This window comes from Drosophila montana, unplaced genomic scaffold (genome assembly GCF_035044405.1).
Source record: "Drosophila montana isolate Dmon_TW-CO22-7 unplaced genomic scaffold, ASM3504440v1 contig_3029_1, whole genome shotgun sequence".
In the NCBI taxonomy this organism is placed as follows: Eukaryota; Metazoa; Arthropoda; class Insecta; order Diptera; family Drosophilidae; genus Drosophila; species Drosophila montana.
This window is the reverse complement of record NW_026997904.1, coordinates 476,846-489,675: the sequence shown is the minus strand read 5'-3', so window position 1 is coordinate 489,675 and position 12,830 is coordinate 476,846. Positions and strand designations below refer to the sequence as shown.

The window sequence follows — 12,830 nt, the reverse complement described above, 5'->3', positions numbered from 1 at the left end:
GAAGTGTGGCAAAAATTCGTTTGCTTTTTATATTTTCGCATTTTTACAATGCAACAGCAATAACAACAACAGCAACAACAGTGCGTGCACTTTCATAAGTCGCAACTTTCGTGGCACATTCCACTTGGCAGTCGCCTCTCTCCGCGCTTCTCAAGCCCGCTGCAACGTCTGTTTCGGCCGTATCTTGCGCTTTGGCCAGCTTGCTGATGCTGTTACTTCTTTTGTCTTCTGTGTTTTTTTTGTCTACGAGCAAAGTGGCTTTTGGCCGTCATCGTTTGTTAACTGCTTTTGTTTGGCTTGTCACAAAGTGAAGCTGTTAGCTAGTTGGTTAGTTGGCCAGACCCGAGATACCGAGCTTGACTTCGAGTGGCTGCAGTTGTTATCATTATTTTTTACTGCAACTGCAACAATGTGGCAACTGAAATTGAAGTTAAGCTAGGAATTTTTGTAAACCTACGACCTCGTAAGGTTTCCAAACCTAAACAGGATTACGTGATACGATCTTACGTATATATATAATAAATTCCCGCTGCAAACTTGTTTCACTGCTTCCAATTAACACGATTCTTTAAATTTAAATATATATTTGGCTCAAACTGCCGACCTTGACTGTGCAGCTAGATTTACTGAATGAATATCTGAAGCGGATAGCATCAAGCAACAATAAATAAGCTGCAGCAAAACCAGCTCGTAATTTGTTTATTGAAAAACAAAATTAATGGAGTCATTTGCGGTTTGTCAAACAAAACGCGATAACAAAAAATATTTAATTAAAAATATAAAAAATATTATAAAAATTGCGCAACAGGTTTCATTAATTGCCAAAGGCAGCAGCGGCTCCATTTTGTCTGCCCAACTTCTGTCTGTCTGGCTGGCTGCTCCGTCCAAATGATATTTATAAGCATGATAATTAGTTGCTAACCACTGTAAATGTACAGCATTTGTAAGCGCTCACTTTTAATTGGAGGCACCACAAAAAAGAAAGAAGAGAAAAGAAAAACTTAAAAAGCGGCAAGAGATTAGGAGCTAGGGGCAAGAGGCAGGCAGCAGTTGGTAGAGCTGCACAGTAGACAATTAATGCGTATGCTCTGAAGCACCTCAATATGACGACGCAGTTATATAAAGTTGACTCACGACCAGAGTGAAGAGCTAAATTCATCCAATTACTTTGACATTGTGCTAAAGCCAAGCATCCAGGCAGCCAGGCGCAGCCAGCACGGAGCCCACAGCTGTTGGAGTGGCCGAGTTGGCTGAGTCAAGTTGTTCCTGGTGCTGCTGCTCCTGCTGCTGGCAACTGGCATCTGGTTTGGGGCGTGCCAAGTTGGCACGCCTGCCAGCAGATAGCTAGTTACAATCCAGGCACTTGAGCACAGTGTGCCGTCTATATCGATGCGAGCTGGAGCCCAGATAGCAGCAATTATCATAGAGCAGATAGCAGCATAGAACGCTGGCTATAATTATGTGTGCTCCACCTTAAAAGTCACCCAATCAGTGCAAGATGCGAGACTCCAAAAACACTTCAAAGCACCTGGTCGGGCAATTCCCAGGCACCACTGTGCCAGGTTCTTTGGCAAACTGCAGACAGCACAGGCAAAAACTTGCCACATTTCAAAATGGACCCGGGGAGAGCGATAGAGAGAGCGAGAGAGATAGAAGGAGAGCGAGCACGGGCTAGAAAAATCAAGAAATACATGCATATAAAATGCAAATAAAAAAGCGGCAGATACTAAAATTGTAATATCCGCACAGGAACGCAGGCAGCGCACAACACAAACCGGGGAATAAAATATAAAAAAAAAGAAGCTAAAAACTACACAAAAATAAAAAACAGGAAGGCACGGCTAATCGCAGCACGCCGAACACCAAATACCCTTGATTTTACAAGAGAGTTTTAAAGATTCTTCATATAGCTTTTAACATTGTCATCCGATTCGATATGATTTGCAAAATATGTGTAGAGAATAAGTGAAGCTTAAGATAATTTGAAAAACAGAAATATTTTTCATATAGACACACTTTTAGACCTATTCTTTCCATAGACCTGTGATATGATTTTGTAGTGCGATGTTCATACGATTTTGCATAGCAACTCGCCTTTGATACCGATCAGGAATATCTATATGAATCTATATGAATATCGTCTCCTTTGTCTCCTAAGAATTACACATCTCGTGACAAACTTATAATACCCCGCACAAAGGGCATCGGAAGGGGCAGCAGAAGGCGAAACCTGTGGGCTATCCCTGCATATATGTATATGTATATTTGCCATGGCGTGGGAAACAAAAACAACTGCGAAACGCGGTCGCATCTGCCGGCGCGAGTGAGCCGCTTTTGGGGCTGGGCCCGAGGCAGCGAGGAACCGGTCCGAGCCAAGCTTGGACGCGACTGCAGTGCCCACTGCTCGCCATGCTAATCCCGCTCCGGCGCCTTCTAATGAAGCAAATGTGGCCTAGCGCTGATATTTGTTCTATGAATACGTAAAGAACTTTCGAGTGAATGGAACTTGGTTTTTATTTTTTTTTTTTGAATTTTTATTGGCCCTACCTGATGCCCTTTATGTGTTGTTGTCGTGGGCGCGGCACGGCGCGGCCCGACTCCAACTCTGGCTCCCTTTGCAGTTGGTCTCAAATGGCATTTGGCCACAGACCGTAGCCGGAGCGTTCTCTAATTCAATCAGAATGTCCGTTTGCCCGTTTGGAGTCGTCGGTGCTTGATGTGTGACGATTGCGACAATGTTGAAAAATAAACCTTAGACTAATGAAATTTTCATGTAACATGGGCAAACGGCATTTGCCTTATGCCATATTGCGTTTGGTTATCTGCCTCGTCCCACTCAAGCATCCAGTGCTCTATTAATTCCCAGAAACTAGAAATAGAGAGAGAGAGAAAGGGAGAGACAAATTGCAATTAGTTGTGCACAGCACATGAAACAACAACCCTGACAGCTTGCATATATGTATATATATATACATACCATATGTATATGTTTCTGGGCAGACTTTTGATATGGAGCCACAAATTTAACTGCCTGCACATAGCCTGTGGCTGGCTGTTGCCAGTCGGTCGTCCTCTGCGTGTGGGCTGTGTGAAAACCTCAACTTAATTGCTCACATTAGCCCGACAAAGCAGCTGCAATAACATTAAGTATACGCAGCGTATACTTCATGCTGCCTCCGCCTCAGTCGCAGCCACAGCCTCAGCCTTAGCAAATGGCAATTTAACTATCAAACGCTGACAACTTGTTGCCAACATTTTATTACAATTTTAATAGACTTTAACATTAGCAACTGTGGGCGAGAAATTAAGCACATGTTTAAACATAACTATATCATATTGTTTAAGATACTTAAAAATGTGTTTTTTTTTTCGATAAAATCCCAAATCTTATGAGCTTGAAAAATATCTTAAAAAGTCTAGAATTTAGGTTCCCACTCAAAATATAAAAATATACAAGAATATTTCGAGAATTGAGCTTTAGTACAAGTCTCAAAATAAGGACAAGTTTCTAAACTGAAATCTAAATTTTTCTTGCAAAAGAACTTTTCTGGGAATAAAATAATAATATGATTATGAAATTATGTTCAAAATATGAGCTTAAAAATAATCTTAAAATAAATAAATAGACAAAGACTTAATAAAAAAAACAATCTTGAATTAACTTACCCAAAGCAAGTGCAAATGTTGTCCAAGCACAGTTAGATTTGATATTTCCAACCCCTTCGAATCAATTTTTATTTTAATAAAGATTTCAAAAACTTAAATATCTAGATAACTTAAGGACAAAAACTCTGATTTTTATATAGTTAGATTTTAAAAACTATGTATATTTAATGAAGACAAGCACAAAGTTAAACCAAATAAATTCGTTCACATTGATATTCGATTTTAACACTGGGTTTTTTCTCTGAGTGTAGCTGCACTTTTTGTCTCACTGCAGATGACAGCTCAAACTGGCAGCTTTGTAAAGGTTGAAAAACGTTGGCATTGCGGCTGGCTGCGTCTTGACTCTGACAATGGCTAATGGTCAGCATATATTTATAAATAATATATATCCATATATAATATACATATATATATGCTGGCAGTTAGCACTCTCTTATTCAACTGCGCTAACAATAACGATCACAATTACTCGCACAATTTGTAATTAATGTGCGAATATCTGCGGCCATCAACGCATTTTGAGCTCGCGTGTTAATTATTAAGTGCAGCATCCGCCTGTTGAAGGCTTCATTTTCAGCAGCTCAATGAGATTAGCGGCAGGATGTGTGAGGGGGCCATTTCCACATTCTAAAGCTGCGCTCCTCTGTTGGCATACGAATTGCATGCACTGTTCATAACCAATTGAACAATAACAATGTTATTGTTATATGGCAATTGATTAGCGCTCTCCCTCTCACACACTCACTTACATATATATCTATAGCTCTCTCGCTCTATTGCTGCGTATCCTGCGCAATTATCAGCGGCAATTGACAATTGATTAGCTGGCCAAATGTTGTTGCTGTTGTTGTGGCTGTTGTTGCTGTGACTGTTGTGGCAGCTGGAGGCTTGTGTATTTGAAGCGAAACCAACAAATCGCAAGAAAGCTAATTAACAGGGGTAAACTCTGACGCATCAAAGGCCATTAGCCGATAAAGAGGCAGCCAGTCGGACAGACAGGGCAACAGTCAGCCAAGCCAAGCCCAAAATGAGCCCAAGGCTGAGAACGGAAATGCTTCGCACGGCAACAACAACAACTTTAGCGTGTTGCGATGAGTATAAAAAACAGTTTGCCACGCCGAAATGTATTTTATACCCTTTAAGAGGGTGTTATAGATTTGTCTTTAAATGTGCAACGCATTAAATGAGACATCCCTAAGTATATGCCAGAACGATAATGCCATGTTCGTCTATAATCAGGACGTAACGCATGTAGCCGGATCGGACTACTATATCAGATAGTTATCAGTCAAAAATATAGCTCTTAAAAAGACTTATTTGTTTCTCCAGATATCTTGACTAAACTTGACATTTACTAATTTCACATTGCTCTTTCCATTTAAGCAAAATCTTTTGAATGCCAGGCTATTAATTCATATAGCTATATAGGGAGAATCGGTCAAAACTTAATTATTATACAGAGAATTTTTCAAGAAATCTTAATCAACAATTCAACAATTACAAGCTTCACTAGTCTTATATATACGCAAAATATAGTTTATATATTTAAAAGAGTATTTACTGTTCGATGTGCCAAAGATAGCCGTTCCTTCGTGTTTTTTTCTGCTTGTAGTTTTTGTTGTCGTTCTCGTCGTCGTTGTTGTTGTTGCCATTTGCCAATTAACAAAAAGATTGACACTTTTATTTAAAAAGCGAGTCGTTGGCCATAGAGAACAACAGATTGCAATTTAGAATTTGCCACGCTTCGACAGTCGCTTGGCCAGCGGAGAGGCAGCGACGACTACTCCGACAGCCAAATTGACAGACAGACTTAAAGTCTGACAGTCGGTCGTTGTCTTCTTTATAAGTCTGTTATATATGCCATGTGCTTGTATGCAGATTATCAAATTGACAAACGGTTGTGAGGCATTTGTAATCGTTGTATTAGCCGCGATAATAACGAGCCGCATGCCGCAAGCTGCGAGTTGCCAGTTGACGGTTGACGGTTGACGGTTGCCAGTTGGCAATTGCAGGTGTCTGTCAGGTGTGTTCGATGGCCAATCAATAATATAATACCAAAATCCAGGCAGACAGATTTCGCCGACACTTTGACAGATGATTTTTGAGCAATACTGTGATTAGCATATACTTTGCTTGACTTGGGTATTTGAAAGCGTGGCAAAAGCTTTGATTGTTGATGGGGCATAGATTGATTGATTGATCGAAAAACAACATTAGACTTGCGATAAATGAAGCGAAATGAGTCCAAATTACTCATTTGTAATGCTGAACAGCACACGAGTATAAATACTCATTCATTTTCTATGAGTATCCAATTATACGCATTACCGATATGAATAAGTATTAAAAAGTAAATCAATACAAAAGTACTCATTTAAGCTCACTTTACTCGAGCTTGATACTGTTCAATAGGTATCCATTGATACGCATTATACGAGTATAAATGCCATAATTCGAATACTAAAATATACTTGAGTATTAATACAGTTGAATAAGTATGCATTTATACCTATTACCCATATGAATTAATTAAAAGTAATCATTTTTTCTCACTTTACTTATTTGTAATGTTAAAAAGTACTCGAGTTTAAATACTTCTTTATATTCAGTAAGTATCCTTTTATACGCATTACTCACTTGAATGAGTATTGAGTAGTACGCAAACGCAAAAGTATTCGCTTTACTCCACTGACTTCTATGCTTCAATATGCTTCTAATTATACTCCAAAGTAATTAAAACTAAATTTAGAAAACAGTAGAAAATTGCTTTATCTGCATACAAAATCGAGTCTAATCAAATCAAAGACATGTCTTAAGTACTTAAACTCGACTTTTCTTTAGCTAGCAATTATTGATTGCCTTGAATATTTAATAAATAAAATCTTTTGGCCAAGTCGAGCACAAATTTGATTTAATTAACTAAAAGCACTGAGAACAATAGAATAAACTTTGGCCTTAACAACCAAGCCAAAATGGTAACAAATCCCAGACATGTCATTAAGCCAGGCAAATCCCAGCAGAGGCATAGACTGAGTGAGAGAGAGAGAGGGAGAGAGAGGGAGAGGGAGTGAGTGAGAGAGTTCAATAACAGAGTGATTAAATTTTATTACAATGTCGAACAAACAATAATAAGAACCACCTTTCGATTATACTCTTCCATCAGGTCACGTTCTGGAGCTGGCGGAGCAGTCGGAGAACAAGACGTTGAATGTGTTCTCTCAGGTCTACAGGCGAATGGTGCCCCTGTCGCGAATGCTCATACATCAGCTGTACACGGAAATCATCAAGTATGTAGAGGCCCTTATCCCGGAAAGTGTCAATAAAAATAGCTATTTAACTGTTGCTGCTTCTTCTTCTTTATAGCCATTTGAAGTACACGTCGAACTATAGCAGCAATAATGGGCAGGGCAACAGCATTTTGCAAAGCCAGAGCAGCTTGGAGGATGCACTGCACAAGTTCTTTGAGAATCTATTTCCGGTTGCCTACCATCAGGCGGTGCACCTGACCAAGGACAATTACGGTGAGCTGCACGACGACTACACGAATTGCTTGAAGCACAACTACGACGACCTGCAGCCATTTGGCCCGATACCCAAGGAAATCCAGGCCAATCTGCTGCAGAGCGTGCACATGTCCAACATCTTTATGAACGCCCTGCTCCAGAGCGCCGAGGTGCTCAGCGAAACGGACGCCCTCTACGGCAAACAGCTGACGGACACGTGCCAGCTGCATCTGCTCAAGATGCACTACTGCCCCAACTGCAACGGCCATCCGGAGTACAGCAGGCCCAAGGTCTGCTACAGCTACTGCATGAACGTGATGCGGTGAGTAAGCCAATCCCAATCCCAATCCCTATCCCGATCTCCTCCAGCTGTGCGTTTGCTTATTCCGTTTTCCCCTTTCCATTCACAGCGGCTGCTCGGCTCAGTATTCGGGACTTCTGGACAGCCCCTGGTCCAATGTTGTGGAGGCCTTGGACAATCTAGTAGCCACGCACATCCGCTCCGACAGCGGCATCATGAGCACCATCAAGCAGCTGGACACGAAGCTATCCGAGGCCATTATGCGCGCCATGGAGAACGGACCAGAGCTGGAGAAGAAGGTAAGTGGAGAGATCAAAGCTGCTAGCCGGTTTTAAACTGAATCGGAACTGATTTGTTAACAAGGGAAAGAACAAAAATCGAAGCATGTTTTTTTTTCAAAAATCGTTCAGTTAGAAATAAAAAAGTTAAGACCGCAACTACTGAAAGAAAATATCTACGGCCTCCAATATTTCGAATTTGTTTCACAAAATGAATGACAAAGCAAGGTTTGAACCAAGATCTCGGTTCAAGATATGTAACCTAATATTCTGGTAAAGATACAATTTTTGGTAGAATCAGCTAATGTTGAAGCCCAATTGAAATGTCTAAGCAGAATTTGAAGCATGTTTATGGCAAACCAGGCAGGAAGTTGGTTTCTGGCTTTTGCAGCCCTGAATATATTATTAAATTTAGTTGAATGCGCTATACATTAATCATAAGCTGCAAAAGCGTGCCTGGCCTAAACCAATTTCCAAGAGCCTTAAACTATATACCTAGTATGGCATTTACAATTATAATTTTTAACATTAAGCCGGGCGCATTTTGAAGAGTTTTTCGCTCATTGAAAATGACAAGCTCGTGCGTGTTGGACAAGGACATGAAGGCTTTAATTGCGCCTTAATTTATGAACATTTTCAATTAATTTTATGGGTGGCCTTCGAGCGGATGCCGCCAGACCAATGCAACCAGTTTCGAGTGCATGACATTCAATTACGAGTCGGGGCTAAAGTTGTCTCCAAATGGGATTTAAAACTGTTCAATTAGATGACATTTATGCAGTCGGACGGCGGCAAGTTGCAATTTACATGCAACGCAGCGTGCCACGAGTTGGGGCACGTGCATGAGAGCCGGCGATTAGCGCGTGGGGCACAGGAAGTGCCGCTCGAACATGCGAATCTAACTCTTAACTATCTCCTCTTCCCTCTCTCCCCGCCCCCTCAGGTGAAGAAAACATGCGGCACGCCCAACCTGTTGCCATCGCTGACCGCCGCGGAGACGCAGCCGGTGCAGCAGCACGCGAGCATCAAGTGGGCAACGCCGCCAGATGCGGGCATCGTGCACTTCCTGTCGACCATCGAGAAGTCCAAGGAGTTCTTCACCAACATTGTGTACAAGTAAGTGCTAGCGAGGATTGCGGCCACAAACAAATCCTTATATATATATTATAAGCGAGATTGTGTGTGCGTGTGTTTAGTTAACTCTGAACATAAATTGACCTGTGAGGTGCACTTGGCAACGGATCTATCCTACTTGCCCCTGGCCATCTTGTAGTTCAAGTCGCGCAAAAGTCCAAAGACATCCCTCAGCAGGCACACGTAGAGCGGCGTAAAGATGGCTATGAAGAAGATCAGGTTAGCCCAGATGCAGTTCTTCACCATCGGACGGCAAGCAGTCTACGAAATATAGCAAAATTAAATATTAATAATCAGTTAACTCTTGAAATTCCCGGATTCCGGTTGCAAGACTTACGCCACGTGCAACTGCCGTGGGACGCACAAGGCAAAAGTTGCGAGCCGTTGTGTGCACAAACAGTACAAGCTCCTTGAACATGTTCAGGCTTTAGTTTTTTTTTTATGTAGAAATCAAAATTTTTTTGGAAAAATAAAGGTTGTTGCACGATTGGGCTGCCAAATGAGACTGGCAGAGCTGACAAGCTAGCAGGCAACATTCGACTACACACACATACACACACACACACACACAAGTTGATATGTAAATAAATGTAGATTTGAACCAGCTAACTGAGATTTGAATGCTTTTGCCACACAGCTTCTGTGACGAGGAATATACACAGCGCGACGATCATCTCTGCTGGACCGGAGATCGCGTCGGTGACTACACCCAGCTGCTGATGACGCCCGGCACGGACACCCAGCGCTACAATCCGGAGGTGCCATGGGAGAACCAGTCGCAGCTGAGCAGGCTCAACGAGCTGGTGGACAAGCTCATCAAGATACGCAAGAGCATCGGCGTTTCGGTAAGTGAAGAGAGCACAAGCTAATCCCTTGGTCCACTCAATCATATGTGTTGTTTCCCTGCTGCAGGCGCCTGTCTCCAACAGCCATGACATCCAGAGTGACATGGGTCGCGAGGGATCCGGCGGCGGCGGCGGCGGCGGCGGAGGAGGAGGCGGCGGCGGCCACATGAGCGACGACGATGAGGAGTACAGCAGCATACACGCCTCCGGTGATGGCTCTGGCGATGGTAAGTTACCCTTCTAAAGGGTATTATAAAATTGTCACAAAATGATGTACGAATGGAAGGAGACTTTGTCGAACCTATAGAGTATATAAATATGCTTGATCAGCATCAAAATAGGTCCATTTAAATGTTGAAGGAGCCGTTATTGAACCCATATATTCTATATCGGTATCAGGCTGTATATATGTTGGAGTCTGTCAAAGGAATAATCGGGCATACAATTGAGATCTATAAAAAAGTTTGTTTAGGAAAAATTTAGTTGTTTTTCAAAACATGTTGAGTAAAACTTAGCAGTTCCGAGCTGGAATACTCTCCTAACATATCGTATCAAACTCGTATCGAATAAGTCTACCTAATTATATAGCATAGATAAAAGCAGAAGAAATTGAATCTTTTCTATAGAAATATGCTTAAGGTCCATTTAATCTTCGGCATGCCGAAGTTAAATGTTCTCTCTACTCTTTTAGTTAGATTTAAGATAAGTCGGTGTCTGAGTCTTACTCTCTTCCACTCTCTCTCCACTCCCTCTCTCCCACACAGGTCCCACATCGAACTTCGATGATCCATCCGGAACCACGCCCATCAACTATGACAACGAGTCGCGCGAGGTGCAGAAGGGCGCGTCCAGCGCACTGAGGGCAACTGCGACGAGCCTACTCCTCACACTAGTCACACTCTACAGTAGTTGTAGTTAAAGCAGCAGCAGCACCCAAATCCCAAAAAAAAAACAATAAAAATAAATAAAATATATATATAAACTATATATATATATATGCACGCATAATAATATAAAACGCAAAGCAAGGCAGCGAAATGCATATGGAGCGCGCGCACAAAGTTCGACGCAATTAAATATTAATAATTATTATTAATATTATTATTATTATATTATTATTATTATCATTATCATTATTTTTATTATTATTATTATTATTTGTGTAATGCTTAAGTTGTTACAATTAATTTATTAGCCACTAAGCGCATTCACTTTGCCGAGTAACAAAAACCCAATTGGAGTTGCGCTACGTTGCTCCGTTTGGCGTTGCCACCTTTCTTCTAGCTTTCCCACGCCTGAGCTCGTTGCACCTCAACGCTGAATCCAATTAGACTTTTGTGCCATATAAATGTGTTGCGAGGTTTGCATAAACAACAATAACAACAACAACAATACAAAATATACAAAAAAAATAGGCTCAAAATATTGAAAGCAAAAACCTGTCCACCATCGACCTTTTTAGCAAGTGCAGTTTGTTCAGATACATGTTCTTTAAATCATATAAATATATAGACACATATATATATATATCTAGCGTACAGTACGTAAATTATAAAGCTCAATGTTCAAAGCGAATTGTTCCTTTTTGGTGTAATTAAATCAAGCGAATTATATAAATGCAAAAGATACAGATAAAAGATACAAGATACAAGATACAACTAGTTGCTGTTATGGCTCATTCTGCGGGAGCTTCTCTTAGAGTTCACAGAAATTAATACGTAAAACAAAAGAATTTAAAGATTTAAATGTTAATGAAATACAAATAACCGATTTATTGTTGTCAACATTTGTGAGAGCTCAAAGAATCGTATGAAAGCAAATGCATATTAATGGAATTTAGTTGAGTAAACGCACTTTTTGGGAAAAATAAAACAAAAACTAGAAGACTTACAGCTTTATACGCATGAAACAATGAAAATCTATTTAAATGGCATATAACTATGTGTATCTATAGATATACAAAATATCTAATACGTAGCATTATTAAAAGTAATTATATGAAGCAAACAGTTTGAGGTAATGTCATAAAATGCACACAACATAAAAACAAATACAATTTATATAAACTAAGGGAGAACATCAGCACCTAAATGCATTAAAAATACTATTTAATAAAAAAGTAATTTGTTAAGCTAAGCTGGTCGAAAAATGAGAACTGAGCTTGCAATTGAGAATCAGCTTTTGACCAAGCCAAAAGCCACTTGAAAAAAAAACAGTTTAATGCAAATGCCGTAGATGTTAACTAAAACCAACTAAATTCCCAGCTTCGTAATTTTTGTGTTGTCTTTTCAAAAGAAAGCAGCTTAGGCGACACTCTAAAAAATAAATAAAATGTATGCATAATTATTGCAAAAGCAGGCACTAAGAAATATAAATAAACATACTAACATATACATATGTGTAGTATAATAGAGCGTAAAGTGTAATAATTTAGCGTGTAAAGTGTAAAAAGAAATGGTTTAATGAGAACATGAAATTTAGTTAGTAGCCAATTAACAAAGGATAATAACACAACAAATTGATCTACTTACTATATAAAAATATATATAAACAAATATATATATATATATATATATATATATACATACTACTGATTGATAGCAACTAACGACCGCAGGCGAAATAATAAACAAGAAGAAGCAGATCATTAAGAAAAGCTCTGAGAAAAGCGGTCACATGAATATGTGTATGTTAAACTATGTATAATTATTATTTTTATTATTTAACTATTGCATGTGATTAATAATATTTAAGTTAAACGTAAACAAAACATATTATACTGTAACTTATGTATACCGCAACAGCAGCAAACACAATGTGCGAAAGGGAAAGAAAATTTATGCAAAAAGCAAATCATCTTTGTAAATCTATTCGAAGATAATGCAAATGTGCACAAAAAAATTAAATGTACCACTTTTTAGACGCCTAAAAACCAATAAATAATAATAAATAATTATGTAACAAAACAAATTCAGTCTATTTATTGACAATGTAAATGAAATCGGTAAGTTATTTTGCAATATTTTTTCATCAAAAGCCAACAAACGTATACATTTCAAATTCAAATTCAGCGCGCCAAATAACTTACATTTTGCAGCGTTGC

At 39.7% G+C, this 12,830-nt stretch overlaps 2 protein-coding genes across 2 annotated transcripts in view; one reads left to right on the top strand and one right to left on the bottom strand.

The window, feature by feature from the left end:
- dally (division abnormally delayed protein) overlaps positions 1 to 11,605 on the top strand; it is an 87,491-nt gene extending 75,886 nt beyond the window's left edge. Inside the window, exons 3-9 of the mRNA XM_064685216.1 lie at positions 6,830 to 6,953; positions 7,030 to 7,491; positions 7,580 to 7,769; positions 8,692 to 8,864; positions 9,520 to 9,727; positions 9,795 to 9,954; positions 10,492 to 11,605. Of these exons, the coding sequence (XP_064541286.1) occupies positions 6,830 to 6,953; positions 7,030 to 7,491; positions 7,580 to 7,769; positions 8,692 to 8,864; positions 9,520 to 9,727; positions 9,795 to 9,954; positions 10,492 to 10,646 (1,472 nt within the window). The 3' untranslated portion in view covers positions 10,647 to 11,605. The remainder of the gene's footprint in view (positions 1 to 6,829; positions 6,954 to 7,029; positions 7,492 to 7,579; positions 7,770 to 8,691; positions 8,865 to 9,519; positions 9,728 to 9,794; positions 9,955 to 10,491) is intronic.
- On the bottom strand, positions 8,882 to 9,418 carry LOC135430519 (uncharacterized). Its single transcript, XM_064685218.1, has 2 exons — positions 9,220 to 9,418; positions 8,882 to 9,143 (listed from the first exon to the last, which is right to left on the bottom strand). Exons 1-2 carry the CDS (start codon positions 9,298 to 9,300, stop codon positions 8,997 to 8,999), a joined length of 228 nt encoding a protein of 75 aa, XP_064541288.1. The 5' UTR covers positions 9,301 to 9,418; the 3' UTR covers positions 8,882 to 8,996.
- Positions 11,606 to 12,830: the final 1,225 nt, after the last annotated feature.